At 37.3% G+C, this 20,245-nt stretch overlaps 1 protein-coding gene across 2 annotated transcripts in view; it reads right to left on the bottom strand.

The window, feature by feature from the left end:
* Positions 1–20,245, bottom strand: part of STK3 (serine/threonine kinase 3) — a 352,673-nt gene that overhangs the window by 135,657 nt on the left and 196,771 nt on the right. For both annotated transcript variants that reach the window (XM_039464621.2, XM_074386819.1), the window contains 2 exons: positions 17,866–18,003; positions 5,153–5,278 (listed from right to left, as the gene is read on the bottom strand). In XM_039464621.2, the coding sequence (XP_039320555.1) occupies positions 5,153–5,278; positions 17,866–18,003 (264 nt within the window). The remainder of the gene's footprint in view (positions 1–5,152; positions 5,279–17,865; positions 18,004–20,245) is intronic.

Raw genomic sequence — 20,245 nt, 5'->3', positions numbered from 1 at the left:
GCACAAAATTAAAAGAGGACTTGGACTCCAAAATTTCTAACAACAGGAAGGAGGCTGAGAAAACTATCTAGCTCAACACACAGGCTACCTTCTATGAAAAAGGAATAACTCAGGGAGAAGAGCCAAAAACTCAGAGGGCATAGAAAGGAGCCATGAAGAACTATCCTGAAGTAGGAACGGAACTCAGTTTTAATAAAGAAACTTCTAACATTTGCTTGGCTAGATTCCAAGACTGCTATGGAATAGTGACTCATGTGCACTTCCTGTCTTCCCTTTTTTTAAACAGAGCTACCCATAGTGATATAATTTTATGCCTGACCCACCATTGTACATTGGCTATTCAGTGACAGGGTGGTAAGAAACTTTTATCTCTTTTGTTTATAGTCTTCAGATTGAAAGGAACTGGACTCAAGGAACATTATCTCTATCTGAATGTAATTTACAAGATGAGATTCTAGATTTTGACCTGATTTTGTAAAGAAATAATACTTGCTGTATATGGGGGTAAATCTCTTAAGAGATAGTGAATGTATTTTGTATGGGCAAGGAAAGTAAACAATGTGCAGTCAGAGGATAGTCTGAGCTAGTTTTAAAACATATCCATAAATTCTTTGGCAATTGTCCCCTGAAAAGGTAGTGCTTCATTCCTATCTCCTTGAGTGCAGGCCAGACTTAGTGACTTGTTTTTTTGTATATTGAGGTGAACTTTACATAAAAAAAAAAATAACCATTTTCAAGTATACAATTCAGTGCCATTTAGTACATTCACAATGTGCAATCATCTCCTCTATCTAGTATCACAACATATTTATTACCTCAAAAGAAAACATTGTACCCATTAAGGAGTCACTTTCCATCCTTCCCTTCTTCCAATCTCCTGACCACCACAACCAGGCCCTGTCCTGGTCTCTGGTAACCACCAATTTGCCTATCATTCAATTGTAAGTTGTAAGAGTTCTCTATACAGTTTGCTTTCCTTTTTTTATTTTTTTTATTTTTATTTTTTATTTTTTTCATTTAAACAGATGGCAGTCTTGTTATGTTGCCCAGGCTGGTCTTGAATATCTGGACTCAAGTGATCCACCTGTCTCGGCCTCCCAAAGTGCTGGTATTACAGGTGTGAGCCACCACACCCAGCCTCTATACATTTTGGATACTAGACCCTTATCAGAAGTATAATTTGTAAATATTTTTTCTCATTCTACAGGCTGTCTTTTCACTTCTTGATAATTTGTTCTTTTATGCACAAAAATGTTTAATTTTGATGAAGTTCAGTTTATCTTTTGTTACTTGTGCTTTAGTGATATTATCTGAGAATTCACTGCCAAATCCAAAGTCATGAAGATTAACCCTATGTTTTCTTCTAAGAGCTTTAAGTTTTAGCTCTTACATTTAGGTTGTTGATCCAGCCAATCAAATCTTACACTAAAAGGCTGCTGTATTTGATAAGTTACATGGGTCTTACTTCATTCTTTTACATGTGGCTATCAGCTGTCACTGTACCATTTGTTGAAGAGATTGTTCTTTTCCCATTAAATGGTCTTGGCAACTCTGTGAAAAATCAGTTGGCCATAGATTTATGGGTGTATTTCCAGACTTTCAATTCTATTCCTTTGGTCTATACATCTATCCTTATGCTATTACCACACTGATTTGATCACTGCAGCTTTATATTTAAGTTTTGAAAACAGGAAGTATGAGTCTTCTAATGCGGTTCTTCTTTTTCAATATGTTTTGGCTATTTGGTGCTCCTTTTAATTCCATTTGAATTTAAGAACTGGCTTTTCCTCTTCTATAAAAAGTGACCAGGAATTTAGAAATGGATTTTAAAAATCTGTGAATTGCTTTGAGGAGTACTGCCATCTTCACAGTATTATGTCTTCTAGTCTCTGAACACAAGATGTCTTTCTGTTGATTTAGGTCTTTTATTTTAGCCAGGTTTTGTACTTTTCACTGTACAAGTTTTTGACCTCCTTGGTTAAATTTATTCCTTAGGTATTTCATTCTTTTGGATGCTATTGTAAATGGCATTGTTTTAATTTCCTTTTTACAGTTTTCATTGCTGGTGCATAGAAATACAACTGAGTTTTGTGGTTGATGTTGTACCCTGAAACTTTGTCAAATTTGTTTACTAGCTCTAGCAGATTTAGATTGTTGACAGATACCACCCAGAGCTGCTCTAGCTCATGGGGGCGCTGAAACAAAGGTCCTGCACCAGTCCCGCAGAGAACAACCAGACAGGTCAAAATGAAAACTACAATTTTTTTTCAGAACAAAGTTCTTATTGTCCACTTCCTAGCACCAGCAAGCTACACCGGGAATATGAGTTGCTGGCCCCATAGCTGCTGCTGAACTAGAAAATAAAGGACAGTTGGTACATAAGCAAAAATATCATAATGCTTTCTTATCAAAATCTGGCACTGCCTTGGATGCTGTAAGTTTTCTATCAGATTCCAGAGTCATGCAAAAGTTGATTTGTTGATTTTTGCCAGCTTAACAATTACTTCTGTGGAGGTACTGATTTCTGGAGCTCCCTGCTCCACCACTGACTTGCTTTTAAAAAATCGAATGTACTCGGCGCAGTGGCTCAGGCCTGTAATCCCAGCACTTTGGGGGGCCAAGGTGGGTGGATCAACTGAAGGTCAGGAGTTCTAGGCCAACTTGACCAATATGATGAAACCCCATCTCTACTAAAAATACAAAAATTAGCTGGGTGTGGTGCCATGTGTCTATAGTCCCAGCTACTTGGGAGGTTGAGGCAGGAGAATTGCTTGAACCTGGGAGATATAGTTTGCAGTGAGCCGAGATCATGTCACTGCAATCCAGTCTGGGCAACAGAGTGAGACTTCATCTCAAAAATAAAATAAAATAAAACAAAATAAAATAATAAAAAATAAATAGAATGTGATAGAAGTGACAGCATTTAACTCCTGAGACTACAACATAAAAGAAAGTAAGAGGTACTCTTTGCTTTCTCTCTTGGATCACTCACTCTGAGAGCTACTGAATGATTGCTACTGAATAACTGGTAAAAAGAGTAAAAGAATCTTGGAAGTGAATCCTCCAGCCCCCCTCAAGCCTTCAGATGACTGCAGCTCTGACGAACACTTAGACTATCATCTCTAAGTGCTGCGAAACCCTGAGAATAAATCACCCAACTAAGACCCTCTTGAAACAGCAATCTACAAATACCATGATAATAAATGTGTGTTGTTTTAAGGTTCTGTGTTTTAGGGATATATGATATTTAAAGCTGAGACTCAAAAGAAAAGAACCTAGCCACTCCAAGAGTTCTAAGGAAGAAGAGTGTTTCAAGTACAGGGTATAGCACATGCAAAGGCCCTGAGTAAGGAAACATCTTGAGCATGTTAAAAAAAAATTAAAATTCTGAAAGACTAGTGTGACTCAAGCTCAGTGAAGGAAAGAAAAACAGTGAAGAAAGAGATCACTAAAGGGTCAAAAAGAAACCAAAGTGAAGTACCTTTGAAACCATAAGAAACAACTACAAAAATTAATTATTTAAAAACATTAACTGGAGAGAAATCTGAAACTAAATGTATCTACCATCACACAGGAATCCAGGGTAGGAAATACGAAACCCCCTGAGAGCAAGAACCAGGGGTCTTTAAATCTGCCATATCACCTACTTATTTTTGTAGAATTAACACACAATGACAAATAAGAAAAAAATACCTTTTGAAGATACTATTTAAAATTCTAAGTAGTGAATTCATTGGTGAAAGATTTTTACATCTGGAATACAAGTTTAAAGCATCTCTCTCACTAGGCAGTCCGTGATGATGGCCAAATAAATAATTCTTGTAGCTCTATATCTAAAGAACGTGATTATAAACCAGTTCTACAAAGATGCACATTTCTCCTTGTCCTGGGCTACTAAGTGATACAAGGCTTAATAATTGGTAAAAAGAGTAAAAGAATTTCAAAATAATTCCTAATTGGATAACCAGTCTCTGAAATTAAAACTAAATTTAATTTAGCAAAAAATTTCTATTTGTATACAGAAACTATAAGATTTTTTAAAATAAATTTTTATGGGAGAACACACTGTTATAAAATACATTTTCAATCAGTAAAAAATAAAATAATACATCTGTTTTCAGATTTTATGACTATTTGAATACCAAGGGCTATTCACCTCTATATCTTTATCCAGAAAAAAATAAGTAATTTCAAACACAAGGCAAAAAATAACTTGCAAGGAACAGATGCATTAGATGCTAAAAGCCAGGTGCAGTGGCTTATGCCTGGAATCCCAGCACTTTGGGAGGTCAAGGTCAGGAGTTTGAGACCGGCCTGGCCAAAATTGTGAAACCCCATCTCTACTAAAAATACAAAAAATAGTCAGGCATGATGCCATGCAACTGTAGTCCCAGATTCACAGGAGGGTGAGGCAGGAAAATCACTTGAACCTGGGAGGTGGAGGTTGCAGTGAACCAATATTGCACCACTGTATTCCAGCCCAGGTGACAGAGTGAGACTCTGTTTTTTTTAAAAAAAAAAAAAAAAAAAAAAAAAAAAAAGCAGCACTAGACACTACAAAATGTGGTAAATAAATACAATTATTTTGTTATTTAAATGTAGCAACATCAAAAGTAAAGGGAACGAATGGCTAGTTTAATATGCTAGGCCCTTTGATGTCCCTCCTGCTTTCTCTATAACTCCTGTTCTGCTATGGTACTCTTTATCTATAGTATAGATGGTGACAAGTTATAAGAAAGTTCAGGAGATATGACACGAAATTGTCCAAATTCAAGACAATATTTATTCAATAAACCTTGAGTTAATATCAACTAGATACTAGGTATCGTGCAAGTCCATCCTATCAACATTACATTCCACTAATCCCTAATTCTTTTTTTTTTTTTTAAGATGGGGTTTCACCATGATGGCCAGGCTGGTCTTGAACTCCTGACCTCAGGTGATCCCACCCACCTCAGCCTCCCAAAGTGCTAGGAATACAGGCGTGGGACATCAGAAAAAGATAGCAAACATACACTGTGAGATTCAATGAAGAAACATACCTTACTTGTATAATAAAACAGTAAGTGCTATTAATATATTTAAAGTAACAAAATTATAGAAAAGTAACTCAGAAGCAAAAAAAATCAACTTTTTGAAGATAATTACAAACCGAATTTTCTTCTTCCTCTTCCAATTCTCGCTGCTGTTCCTCATGTCTTTTAGCTTTGATCTCCATAGCTTCTGTGATCAGGTCTCTTAATATTGATACAGGTTTTGCATTCTTGATAAAAGGATGCTAGAAAAGTAAAATTCAATGGTGTAAATTCAAAAGAGTTTTCTGAATTATAGCTAACAAATGTTAAAACAACATGTGAATGCTAACCAGGATCACAGGCTTCAGTGATTGTTTTTCCATGCAGAATTAAATGTATAGATTAAGAAAAGAGAATATGGCAACTGCCTAGAAATAAAGAATTTGCTTTTGGGCTTGTTTTCAAAAAAAAAAAGAACTTAAAGCACACATACAAACATGCAACCCTGTTAATAAAACTACATTATCTTTAAAGATCTAATTATCCAAAGGAAGTATACATTAGGAATAAAAAAGATAAAGTTAAAAATATGATTATGGATATTACACATAAAAATAAACTTATTTTGGTACTGAGTTACAGAATTTAATTAATCTTAATAAGCTGGCAGCCAAAATCAGTGGAACATATTTTGTTCTACTGTATCTTAAGTAATTTAATCTTTTCCAATGAAGACAAAAATATTTTTTCAGAAAATTAATATTGCCCAATTTCTTTACTATATATAAAACAACTTGTTACTTTTTAAAAAATATCACCCTGGTCTAGTTAAGCTAAATCTGGTTAGCTCTACAATTCTGACAAAGAGAAGGAAAACTATCAGCATAGACCTAGGTTTTAATTTCTTTTATTGAGAAGGAGGGACATGAGAGAAAGTACAATAAAAGTTTAAAAGTATAATGTGGGACGGATAACCTGAATTTGGGGCAGCAATCAGTTTCAGTAATTTTCATAATTATATGTCAGTAGATAGCATCAAGTCAGGTAAAAGTGACCTGAGTGAGTGAGTGGGTGAGTGATTTATTTGTTTGTTTTTTTGAAACAGGGTCTTGCTCTGTTGTGAGCACAGCGGTACAATCATGGCTCACTATAGCCTCCACTTCCTGAGCTCAAGTGATCCTCCCGCCTCAGCCTCCCAAAGTGCTCAGAATACAGGCATGGATCACTGTACTCAAACCTGAGTTATTTTAATAAACATCAACAGAACACAAAAAAATATTTAAAGACAAAAAAAATGTGCTGAAGAAGAAATAGATATTTGACAGAGGCTTTAAAATGGCAAACATATCATTTGGGAAAACTATAAATAAGAACTTTTTCAGGTTATAGAAATACTAAAATCAATTGTAAAGAACCAATAAATTATTTTAAAACAGTTATAGATTAATCTTACCAGATAAATTAAGTCCTATTAACATATCTGTGGTAGAGACTTCTAGTCATACACCAAAACAGAGTTGTGGTTGGACCTACAATTGCCCAACTGGCTCCTACATTTCTCAGCTTAACCCATTCAGGTGGTTATATGCGACTAAGTAAATGTGAGTGCAAATACTGTGTTCTACCTCCTGGCCTAGGCTATGGAGGGCTCCTTATTACTAATGGATACGGGTGAGAGCTCAGGTTCTCCCAGAGTCCTGTACTGATATTGTGGGGGGTAGTCTCATTGTAGCTGATTGGTGGTCAAAGTTCTGACCCTTCACTAGACTAGCTCTGACCCCACTCCAACAGGAAGGTTGCTGGGTTCTTACTACTGCCTGGTAGGAGTGTAAGTCCAGGCTCCCACATGGTCTTCGCTGACACTCCACACTTAGGGAGCAGATACTTTCTATACTGCCTTGTGGAGATGAATGTCTTGGCTTGACACTCAGTCTCACTAACGCTGCCTCAGTAGAAGGACTGGACAGCATCAAAAGGGTGGAAGTGTACATTCTCCATTTAGCCTTTGTTGCTGGGGGTAGGCCATAGTGTTCTTGGTGGTGTTTGGCTAGAGCCGAATAGTTGAAAGTTTTCTGACTTGCTAGGCTGTCCATTTCTCCATCCTTCTGCTTGAGAGAGCAGGTTTTTATTTTTAGTTTGTGCCCAATGTTGTTTCTGGGTTGTAGGCTTCTCCACTACGTAGTGTGGGACAAATGAGGGAAAAAGAAAGCCCAGGGAACTCACAGATATGTCTTTCCTCTGTTCCCACCAACTCTAGCAAGTCTATTGCCTTCTTTCCACCTTTCATAGTCTTTTTATGCTTGTTTTATAAATTTGTAATGTCCAAGGTTTTAGCTGTACTTTAATGAGGAAATACAGAGAAAAACATGATTATTCAGTCTGTCCAGAAGCAGAAATCCCTTCTTCAACTCACTTTAAGCACTTGTTTTATCTGAAGTGTTTTTGTATAAATCATTAATTTTGAACTCTATCAGTTTAGAAGTTGAAAACTGAGAACATGAACAAAATTTAAGAGGAAATATTTCAGATTTATAAAGCATAAACCTTTCAAGCAATTTAATTTTTAAAATACATCATGAAGAATGTGATAGGTTGATTTAAGGTAATTTCTGTCTTCTCATTACTTTAGGTGGGTTAAGAATCCTCACCCTCTTTAATTTTTATTTTAGATATATTTAGAAATAGGAAAACTTTATTGCCTTTTAGAATCTGGCACATCCATCATTTTCTTGTTGAAATACTTTAGAAAACCCTTCATATACTCAGCCCCTTGCCTGACATAAATGTTTTATATATATAAAAATCACATACACACACACACACACACACACACACACACACACACACACACATTTAGTTTGTTCTCATTTTTTGCCATTCATGTATTTTTTTAAGTTATATGTATTCAAATCCTCCATTTTTCTTTTGTTTTACTGCACTGGATTGCATATATAAATATTCTCCTATATTAACCCCTAGTTCTTTCCTATTTCCATTTTTTTTTTTTTTAACATTTAAGACCTTAATCTACGTGGAAATTACTTTGGTGTTTTTGTGGTGAAGAACTAAGTTAATCCCAACACCCCCTCAAAGGCAGGCAGTTATTGCAGCACTAGTTTTACTTTTAAGTTGTTTTTCCCTCACTGATTAGAAATGCTATCCTCTTAATATGCTAGTTTCCTATGTATACTATATACCATTTCTGGGCATTTGATTCTGCTTCATTATTTATGTTTCTATCTCATGCTGGTGTCATATGTTTTCCTAACCATTTAACAAAAAGATGTAATTTCTACTTATTAAATATAAAGTTTGATTTTTCCATTAAATCAATCACTATATTATTCATATGATGTTTAGCTTTGTTTCTTGCCTATATTGTTTCTCAGTCACTGAAAAAGGAATATCAAAATATCCCAATTTATTTATTTAGAGCAACCTCTTCTCATGTCTTTATAATTTATTATTTATAATGCTATGTGAATATATCAATTTTATAACTATATCTTTTATATTGTTTTTATCAATATTAAATGACTCCTCATTTACTGTTTTCTGCTGTCAATTTTGCTTTTTTTGATGTTCTTCATAATATCTTTTTATGTTTTATTAAAATTTCACTGCCTGTCTCTAACTTTTAAACCAAATTCTTTTAAGTATGCCTCATATAGAAACATGAGTTGGATTTTACGTAAGTTTGTAAGTTTATCTCATGCAGAAAGCATGGAGTTGCATTTATCTTATTAACTAAGTGAACCACTTTCTTTTAGTACTTAACTAAATATTACTTAATTTAAAAATTAACCCAAGATGGCGGATTAGACACAACTCCAGCGCACAACATCCAGCAAGAGAGACGCAGAAACCCAGAGATCTCTTAGCTCCAACCAAGGTACCAGGTGCGAGGGTGAGCAAAGCCCACTCAGGACAGACTGAGGTGGGGAGGGGTACTGCTTCACCCAGAAAGTGCATCTGACCAGCGAGTCAGAGGCTCCACCTCTGGTGCTCCCGTCCAGATGCCGCGCTTCCCCCAAAGCCTCAGCAATACACAGAACAGGGGATCTTTGCCAGTCAAGCGCCGGGAATTACAAGTGCAGAGTCAAATAAGAGTCTGCAGACTGAGCCACCGCCCCCTCCCCACCACCACCGGGAGAGAGAGGGAGCTGTAAGCGGGAGCAGCTGGGCAGCCCCTACCCCACGACCAGAGAGCGCGGAGGCTGAAAGGGGGAGACAGCCGGGTGCAGCTGGGCAGGTCCCTCCCCTCCCCTACAAATCCTAGAGGGCTGAAGCTCTGCCTCTAGTGGGTTGCACAGCCAGTGCCACAGTCTGAGATGAACCCTGAATGATCCAGCCCAGTGGAGGAAGGGCACAACCCACCACTAGAGGGGTGGGACTGGGCTACCTGTTTTAACAAAAAACCCAGGAAGCCTACATAGCAATGGGACGGCGTTCTTGACAACCCAGCAGCACCTAAAGGTCAGGGGAAGAGGCGGGCCTAATCTCCGAGCATAAACAAAAAGACAAAGGAAGCTTCCCTAGTAACCTGGAGTCCCTAGAAACCCAGTAGCGCCCCCACAGGCAGACAAGTGACCTCATCAAGCAACTCTCTGACACTACAGCCAGGTAAATCCACAAAGATATGGAAAAACCAGCACAAAAAAAGGTGAAACCATCAAAAACCAGAACAACACCTCTTTTCCTTCAAAGGATCACAACTCCTCAACAACACCAGATCACAACTTGACCAAGAAGGAGTGAGAAGAATTGACGGAAACAGGATTCAGAAGGTGGATAATAACAAACTTTTCAGAGCTAAAGGAACACGTTCTAACTCAATGCAAAGAAATCAAAAACCTTGAAAAAAGGTTAGATGAAATGCTAACTAGAGTAACCAGCTTAGAGAAGAACACAAACAACTTGATGGAGTTGAAAAACACAGCACGAGAACTACGTGAGCAAACACAAGTTTTAATGGCTGAATCGATCAAGCAGAAGAAAGGATATCAGAGATTGAAGATCAACTCAATGAAATAAAAAGAGAAGGCAATACAAGAGAAAAAAGAGTAAAAAGAAATGAACAAAGCCTCCAAGAAATATAGGATTATGTGAAAAAACCTAATATACGCTTGATGGGTGTACCTGAATATGACAAGGAGAATGAATCCAAGCTGGAAAACACATTCCAGGATATAATCAAGGAGAACTTCCTAAGCCTAACAAGGCAGTCCAAATTTCAAATTCAAGAAATACAGAGAACTCCACAAAGATATTCCTCAAGAAGAGCAACCCCAAGGCACATAATCATCAGATTCACCAGGGTCGAAATGAAGGAAAAAATGCTAAGGGCAGCTAGAGAGAAAGGTCAGGTCACCCACAGAGGGAAGCCAATCAGACTCACAGCAGATCTCTCGGCAGAAACCCTACAAGCCAGAAGAAAGTGGGGGCCAATATTCAACATCCTTAAAGAAAAGAACTTTCAGCCCAGAATCTCATATCCAGCTGAACTAAACTTCATAAGTGAAGGAGAAACAAAATCCTTTACCGACGAGCAATTATTGAAAGATTTTGTCACCACCGGACCTGCCCTACAAGAGCTCCTGAAAGAAACACAAAGCATGGAAAGGAACAAGTACCAGTCACTGCAAAAGCAAACCAGTTGGCAAAGACCAAAAATGCAATGAAGAAAATGAGTCAAATGATGACAAAAAAAACCAGCCGGTAACAAAATGGCAGGATCAAATTCACACATAACAATATTAACATTGAATGTAAATGGCCTAAACGCCCCAATCAAAAGACACAGACTGGCAAACTGGATAAAAAGTCAGAACCCATCGGTGTGCCGTATTCAAGAAACCCATCTCATAAGATCAACTCAATGAAATAAAAGAAGGCAATACAAGAGAAAAAAGAATGAAAAGAAATGAACAAAGCCTCCAAGAAATACGGGATTATGTGAAAAAAACTAATATATGCTTGATCGGTGTACCTGAATATGAAGGGGAGAATGGATCGAAGCTGGAAAACACACTCCAGGACTTACAATGGCTCAATTTAGGACTTTTTAACTTTACAATGCTGCAAATGTGATATGGATTCGGTAGAAACCATACCTGGAAGTTTGATATTTGATATTTTGATGTTTCCCCAGGCTAGTAATATGTGGTATGATATTCCCTTATGATGCTGAGCATGGAGGTATTAAGAGGTTCCAGCTCCCAGTGAGCTATGTGATCATGAGGGTAATTAACCAATATTCCATAGTGTACTGTGTTGTCAGCATTTTGGATATTGTGTTTTGTGTTTTCACATTCAATCACGTCTACAAAACACCAACTACACAAATGTAAGTGTTCTGAGCACATTTTTGGCAGGGTAGGCTAAGCTAGGATAGGTGTATTTTAATACATTTTTGACTTACAACATTTTAAACCTTCATTGGGGTTTACAGGATCTAACTCCATCATAAGTTAAGCAGCATCTTTACTTAAAAACTTGGCAATATGTCTGATAAAACTTCTCTTCTGACTATCAAGAATGCTCAAATAATACAGTCTTGCTCTTCAAGTACCCTTTTAATTTTATTAGCCAGTTCTTCTTTGTTGATCAAAACCATGTCTGCAGCAATTATGTAGAGAAAGCACGAGAATAAATAAAATTGGACATACTGAGATTTTGAGATTAAGAACTTTAAGCTCTGTAGACTAACTACAGTATAATACTGTAGTGAATTCACAATGAATTGCCTAAAAGCAGGGTTGTGGTAAACTGGATGAGCCAGTGGTATACTGGCTTTTCTTAAACTGGCACGTGGAAGAGTGGTTTATACTTTCCCCTGAGAAGACAAAGTATAATGTAATTTGAAATTTCTATACCTTGTTAAAGAAATGTAATTCTACTGGTTTCTAGTTTTTGTAGTGTTGGTCTTCTCCCACTTCTGTTAATATATAATCAGTGACTAAATCCTTCTCATACTTTCATCAGATTTACTATTTTCTATTTTGGCAACTATTTTTTTAAACTCAGGTTCTTAACAATTCATACTTGTATTATTACAGTGGCTCTCAGACAAAATTCAGGCATCTCATCCTAGGCATCAGTATACCCTTCTTGCCCCACTGTTGTCTGTATCTAAACTCAGACACCATTTCTCCAACTGGTGTTTCTGCTCTAGCTAAGCAGATCTTACTGTGTTCTAAAACACAAGTTCCATTTTTGCATCTTTGTTCATAATATTCATACCATTTCTCCTCCATAAAATGATTTGTTTCTTCTCTAACAAGCATCTGTGATTGCTGTATCCATTCTTCTACTTTTACATTTCTTTTTTTTTTTTTTATTGCATTTTAGGTTTTGGGGTACATGTGATGAACATGCAAGATTGTTGCATAGGTACACACTTGGCAGTGTAGTTCGCTGCCTTCCGTCTCCTCACCTGTATCTGTCATTTCTCCCCATGCTATCTCTTCCCACCTCCCCACCCCACCGCCCCTCCCCCATTTCCCACCAACGGACCCCAGTGTGTAGTGCTCCCCTCCCTGTGTCCACGTGTTCTCATTGTTCAACACCCACCTATGAGCGAGAATATACGGTGTTTGATTTTCTGCTCTTGTGTCAGTTTGCTGAGAATGATGGTTTCCAGGTTCATCCATGTCCCTACAAAGGACGTGAACTCATCGTTTTTGATGGCTGCGTAATATTCCATGGTGTATATGTACCACATATTCCCTATCCAGTCTATCATCGTTGGGCATTTGGGTTGGTTCCAGGTCTTTGCTATTGTAAACAGTGCTGCAATGAACATTCGTGTGCACGTGTCCTTGTAGTAGAATGATTTATAATCCTTTGGATATATACCCAGTAATGGGATTGCTGGGTCAAATGGGATTTCTATTTTTAGGTCCTTGAGGAATCGCCACACTGTCTTCCACAATGGTTGAATTAATTTACATTCCCACCAACAGTGTAAAAGTGTTCCTATTTCTCCACATCCTCTCCAGCATCTGTTGTTTCCCGATCTTTTAATGATCGCCATTCTAATTGGTGTGAGATGGTATCTCAATGTGGTTTTGATTTGCATTTCTCTGATGACCAGTGATGATGAGCATTTTTTCATATGTTTGTTGGCCTCCTGTATGTCTTCTTTTGTAAAGTATCTGTTCACAATTGCTACAAAGAGAATAAAGTACCTAGGAATACAACTAACAAGGAACGTAAAGGACCTCTTCAAGGAGAACTACAAGCCATTGCTCAACGAAATAAGAGAGGATACAAACAGATGGAGAAACATTCCATGTTCATGGTTAGGAAGAATCAACATCGTGAAAATGGCCATACTGCCCAAAGTAATTTACAGATTCAACGCTATTCCCATCAAGCTACCAATGACCTTCTTCACAGAACTGGAAAAAAACACCTTAAACTTCATATGGAACCAAAAGAGAGCCCGCATAGCCAAGTCAATTCTAAGCAAAAAGAACAAAGCAGGAGGCATCACACTACCGGACTTCAAACTATACTGCAAGGCTACAGTAATCAAAACAGCATGGTACTGGTACCAAAACAGAGATATAAACCAATGGAACAGAACAGAGGCCTCACAGGAAATACAACATACCCACAACCATCTGATCTTCGACAAACCTGACAAAAACAAGCAATGGGGAAAGGACTCCCTGTTTAATAAATGGTGTTGGGAAAACCGGCTAGCCATGTGCAGAAAGCAGAAACAGGACCCCTTCCTGACACCTTACACCAAAATTAACTCCAGATGGATTAAAGACTTAAACATCAGACCTATTACCATAAAAACCTTAGAAGAAAATCTAGGCAAAACCATTCAGGACATAGGTGTAGGCAAGGACTTCATGACCAAAACGCCAAAAGCAATGGCAACAAAAGCCAAAATAGACAAATGGGACCTAATCAAACTCCACAGCTTCTGCACGGCAAAGGAAACAGTCAGTAGAGTGAATCGGCAACCAACAGAATGGGAGAAAATGTTTGCAGCCTACCCATCTGACAAGGGGCTGATATCCAGAATTTACAAAGAACTAAAGCAGATCTACAAGAAAAAAACAAACAAGCCTATTCAAAAATGGGCGAAGGATATGAACATTTCTTAATCATATACGCTGTGCATCATGAATGTAACTTCTGTATCTATTGTAATTTTTTAACATTTTTGTCTTATATTTCTCAAAGAATATAACTTCAGCCTTTTGTGTTTCTTGGAGGGAGGGTGATCTTTCTATTAGTTTGTTCAAAAGTTTTACAGTAGGACAGGAGTCCTTTCTTTCTTATTGCTCTACACTCCTGTAGGGCACTGTCTTTGTCTTTACAGTTGTTTGAAGTTGCACTGTAAGTAGCTCTGTTTTCCAACTTGGCACAAACGGAAGAGATCATGGAAGACTGCTCCCTGACTTTATTTCTTTTTTTTGAGACAGAGTCTCACACTAGTGCTCAGGCTGGAGTGCAGTGGTGTGATGTCAGCTCAATGTAACCCCATTTCCCAGGTTCACGTGATTCTCTTGCCTCAGCCTTCCAAATAGCTGGGACTACAGGTGTGTACCACCATGCCTGGTTAATTTTTGTATTTTTAGTAGAGATGGGGTTTCACTATGTTGGACAGGCTGGTCTTGAACTCCTGATCTCAAGTGTCGGCCTGCCTCGGCCTTCTAAAGTCCTGGGATTACAAGTGTGAGCCACCGTGCCTGGCCACTCACTGACTTTAGATTCTAGGCTGCCCCCCAGCTGGTGTAAGGATCATCTTCAGATCAGAAACTCTGGTGCTAACTAGACTGAAATTAAACTGTGTCTTTTAACATCTCTCAGGTTTTAATTTCTTTATCTTTAAAAACTACTATAATTTCAACTTAATAATCTCAAAGGATCCTTCCCATCTATGATTTTTAAAAATTTATACAATAATCTCTCTGTGTCATAGAAAATCAAACACTATTTTTAAAATCCATCATGAATTTCCTTCTAAATAGTCTTTGTTTACTGGGATCTAGAAATCAATATGGTATAATCCATGCACATAAGCTATAGGTATGTGTCAACTAAAATCTGGCAATATGATTGTCCAGTGAGAGTTAAACTATGATTTAAATCAGGAGTCCCCAACCTCCAGCTGTGGACTGGTATCGCTGTGGCCTGTTAGGAAGAGTTGCACAGCAGGAGGTGAGTGAGCATTACAGCCTGAGCTCTGCCTCCTGTCAGATCAACAGTGGCATTAGATTCTCATAGGAGCACAAACCCTATTGTGACCTGAGCATGTTGTGCACGCTCCTTATGAGAGTCTAACTAATGCCTGATGATCTGAGGCAGGACAGTTTAATCCTGAAACCAGCCCACCCTTACTTATCATCCATGGAAAAACTGTCTTCCATGAAACCAGTCTGTGGCGCCAAAACGTTGGGGACGGCTGATTAAAATCGTAACAGATAAGACATATACGAAAGTCCTTAAAGAGACAGAATGGTTTCTAGACTTCTGGCCAAATAAGACCTAATGACACTCTAATGAGGCCAAAGATAATTATCCTAGCCCCCTAAAAAGAATTTAAATCAGAAGTTTGTTATGTTAAATAAACACGTATTAACTTTAATACATATGTATTAAGTACTGGATACTAGGAGTGCAAAGGTATTATCCTTTGGACTACTTTAAAAAACATATATATTTCAGCTGGGAGAGATGGCTCATGCCTATAATCCCAGGAATTTGGGAGGCTGAGGTGGGCAGATTCCTTGAGCCCAAGAGTTCAAGACCAGCCTGGGCAACATGGTGAATCCTGTCTCTACGAAATAAGACAAAAATTAGCTGGGTATGGCGGCATGCCCCTCTAGTCCCAGCTACTCAGGAGGCTGAGGTTGGAGGATAGGTTGAGCTCAGGAGGTAGAAGTTTCAGTGAGCCAAGATCGTCCCACTGCACTCCAGCCAGGACAATAGCATGAGACCCAACCTCAAAATATATATATGTAGGCTGGGCATGGTGGCTCATGTCTGTAATCCCAGCACTTTGGGAAGCCAAGGCAGGTGAACCACTTGCAGTCAGGAGTTCGATACCAGCCTGATCAACATGGTGAAACCCTGTCTCTACTGATAATACAAAAATTAGCCAGGCATGGTGGCACACACCTGTGATCCCAAGCTACTTGGAAGGTTGAGGCATGAAACCGGGAGGTAGAGGTTGCAGTGAGCTGGGCACCATTGCACTCTAGCCTGGGTGACAGAGTGAGACTCCATCTCAAAAATAAAATAAAATAAAATATACATACATATACATACACATATGTAATACACACATACATATATATTTCAAAGGAATATTGGCAATATTTCAAAAGAAATGTTTTAATTAATCAAGTTTTTGTGGAAAAAATAAAATTTTAGCATCTTAACCATTAATTTTTGAAAGGTAATACTTGCATATAACCCAAATTTCACAAGTCTCATTAACAATATTCAACAAAAAGCAAGTCTCCATTCCAGTCCTGCCCATCCATAGTTAGTTACCTTCTCTAGAGGCCAGTTTCTCCCTTATTTTTCCAGAGATGCTCCATTATAAGCATTAAGATATGCAAATCTGTTGTGTGTATGTGGTATTTCTCCAATCACTCTTTTTCATGGGCTTTAAATTGTTTTCAACAATTTAAATTGTTGTTGACAGATATTTCGGATCTTTCCAATCTTTTACAATTTTAATGTCCTATGAATATTTTTACACGTATGTTCTTTCACACATGGTTAAATATTTCTGTCGAATATATTTCTATAAGTGCGATTGTTGCGTCAAAGAACATATGGATTTTTATTTTAAAGCAATATTGCTGTACTGGCATCTATGGAGACTGAGTTCTAAGTTAAACTTTCATAACAATAAACATTATACTTCACAGCCTGTTTCCCATACCTCTTAACACATCCTTTCGGGAAAAAGGGACCTTGGACCGTCACATTTCTTTTCTTTTGACCTTTAAATCCAACAGTTTTTTGTTGTTTTTTTTTTTTTAATTGCATTTTAGGTTTTGCGGTACATGTGAAGAACATGCAAGATTGCTGCATAGGTACACACATGGCAGTGTGATTTGCTGCCTTCCTCCCCTTCACCTCTGACATTTCTCCCCATGCTCTCTCTCCCCAGCTCCCCAATCCAACGGTTCTTTTAGAGAGAGAAAAGTCACTTTTCACAAGAACCATATTTTTCATCCTTTTGTCACTTAACAGTTGGAATCATTTTGCAATGTGCTTATTATTAGCTGAAAGTTCTAAGGCTATTCTGTTGGGAAAATTAAGATTCACAAACAACTATTATAAATATTAAACCGTTTCTATTTGTATTAAACTTTAAGATATATTAACAAATCTACTGACATTCTAGATACAAAGTCTATTTATAATTATTCTATCTAAAAAAATTGAAACTCTGAAACTCTTCATTTAGATACTCCCGTAACTGATATTTACAGCATGATAATCTTCTCAAGAAGCCCAGAGATCTTGTACTCACATATTTTATACTGGAGCAAAAACTCAAAGGATAAATGCTAAGTCAAGGAACACAAGAAAAAAATCATGAGAAACAGTAACTATGAAGACAAAGATTCCTTTCTGAAAGGAGCATGCTTTGGAAATTTTGTTTTAAAACAACACTGAGGGGAATCAGGGGATGGGAGAGGAGGAGAGGAAAGTAAATAAGAGAGCAAAGAGGAGAGGTAAGAGGAGGGGATGGGAGGTTTACATCTTTAGAAATCAGTTATGAAACACACAGCAATTCTGGCCCATGTCAGAGAGCTGAAAGGTATGAAGAAAATACCCTTCCCTTCAAGGCACAAGCACTGACCTGTAAAAGTTGTGTTGCAGTAGCTCTCTGCTCAGGATTCTTCACCAAACACTTTTTAACAAAATCCGTGAAATCATCGGACCAAAGTTCTGGCTTTCTGAATGTTGGTGGTGGATTTGTGGGAATCATAAAAATAGCCTAGTACAAATGAAATATCCAAAAGACAGTAAGAATCACACTAGCACAGCCAAATAAACAAATCTCTTTATCTATCTTTTCATCAGACTCTAAATTTGAAAAACAAATTTAAGCCGTTCTAGGATTTCCAGTAAGACTGCAATTCAGGAAGCTAGTCCATCTGCTACTAATGTAATCATTTCCCATTAAATTTCCTCTATTTGAATTGTAGCTCATTGAGCACATCATTCTTTATTTTACTGATTACTTTTTTTCTCAGTTTCCAAAGAAGACATTTCTGACACACTAAGGACATTCCCTAAACAGATATATTCCCAAATTCTGCTACTACGTGCCAGATTTACTTCTTGTTTCAGTTTTACACAAGTACTGCTGCTCAAAATGGCTAGTAGGAGTCCAATTTGCTTTTGCAATCCAGAATATTTAAGTATAAGTAAAATTACTGCTATAATTTGAAATAATACTTGATAGAGCCAAAACTTGTATTTCTCTTTTTAAATATATGAATCAAAATTTCAAATGAAAAATTTCAAAGGTCATATACAACTTTAATTTATTACTAATGATTCAGTATTAATAACTTAGTGGTAATGATAATACATTCAGATAGTTCAAAATTCAAAAGCCATAAAAAGACTCCATCTCATCTCTCACCTCCTAGACAGTCACCCTGGCCTGTTTCTGCTTTTAATCTGAGTATGTTTATGACCCAAGAAGTAGATTAAAAAAAACAAAAACCTGGAGACATTCTAAATATTAAATACAAAAGCCAGTTACGGAGCTAATGTAGATGTCCCAACATGAGTAATAAAATGTTCAAACTAGAATAGTACCTAAAGGAATGAAATGGAAGAAATGAAGCATGAAATACTTCAAAGGTGGAATCAAGAGTACATGCTAATAACATTGCTTTGGAGAGGCAAAAAAAAGGAAGCATGAAAAATTACTCCAGAATTCAAGAAATAAAAAATAGGTACCTTAAATTGCAAGGCACTCAGGTATTTTAATCATTCCCTATTATCATTCTTTCGAATGCCCTCAGAATATGCAGCCATTTCTAATATTTCCATTCTAACTTGGAAAGTGATCCAAAGGACTTTCTGTGGACACAGCAGGAAAGAATTAATATCTGAGTCTGCTGATTCTAGGTTAAGAATTAATCTCTTTACCAGTATATGCATCCTCCTTCAAAAAAGATAAATTCTTTAATAGAACATTTTTGTATATCTCATGTCATGTTATACCTATTACATCTATGATAGTCTTTCAAAAGCAGTATAGCCAGTATTACAAAACAATAAACATCTTTCAATCAAACAAATATTTATAAAGCATTTTTGTGTGTTCAGAACACCGCTATAATTTAGAGGTATCAAACCAAAGGGCCACAGGCCAGATAGTGCCAGTGGACCTATTTCATTCAGACAGCAATCTTGCATTCCCAAAAGGTATGAATCTCTAGTAATTAGGCTAAACTAGGATGTATGTTCTTCCTTTTTCATGAGCCCTATCTAGCCTGGCTCAATTATCTACTTCATGTGATGGTCCCTTTAAATATCAGATATTGTAAACCCAGCAATCACAGATTTTAAAATAGAATACATATCTCAGACCCACAGAACTCACAGTGAACTTGTGGAGAAAAAACCAAACACATATGAAACAAACAGCAAACAACAGAGTGCCAGAAAATGAAATTCTGCCTGCAAATAACATAATTAATCTCAGACAGCTCAACAGTTGAGGCAGAACCTAATAAAGCTTTAAAACTAAGCAAAATGGGGTTAAAGGCAGCTGCTGGAAAAGGCATACAAAACCACCTGCTATTTCCAACTAGAGAATAAAAATAAATTTGAACTCTCATCTCTGCAAAAACAGTTCAAAGGACTTACATACGCCCCTATATAGACTGACCTCAAACTGCAGGTATATTATACTAGATTGTCTAGATAAATATTGTTCATCTGCACTTCTGTTGTAAACTGGTGGATAACACAGTGATTTATGTCCTTGAAGCCAATATTCTCCTTTGAACTTTGAGGCAATGAGTTGCAGTCTTATCTCCAGATAATCTTAACATATAAGGCTCAACTTAGCAGTAGCTATTAGACACTCAAGGATAAAAAGCTTAACTCTAACTCTTATTTACTCAATACTCTCATAAAGTGAATCTAAAATGTCACATTCTACCCACAAGTATGCATTGAACAAGCATGAACACCAAGCATACAGTCCAAACAAA

This window comes from Saimiri boliviensis, chromosome 15 (assembly GCF_048565385.1).
Source record: "Saimiri boliviensis isolate mSaiBol1 chromosome 15, mSaiBol1.pri, whole genome shotgun sequence".
Taxonomy (NCBI): Eukaryota; Metazoa; Chordata; class Mammalia; order Primates; family Cebidae; genus Saimiri; species Saimiri boliviensis.
The sequence above is the reverse complement of the archived record's forward strand: the minus strand, read 5'-3'. Positions and strand labels throughout refer to the sequence as shown.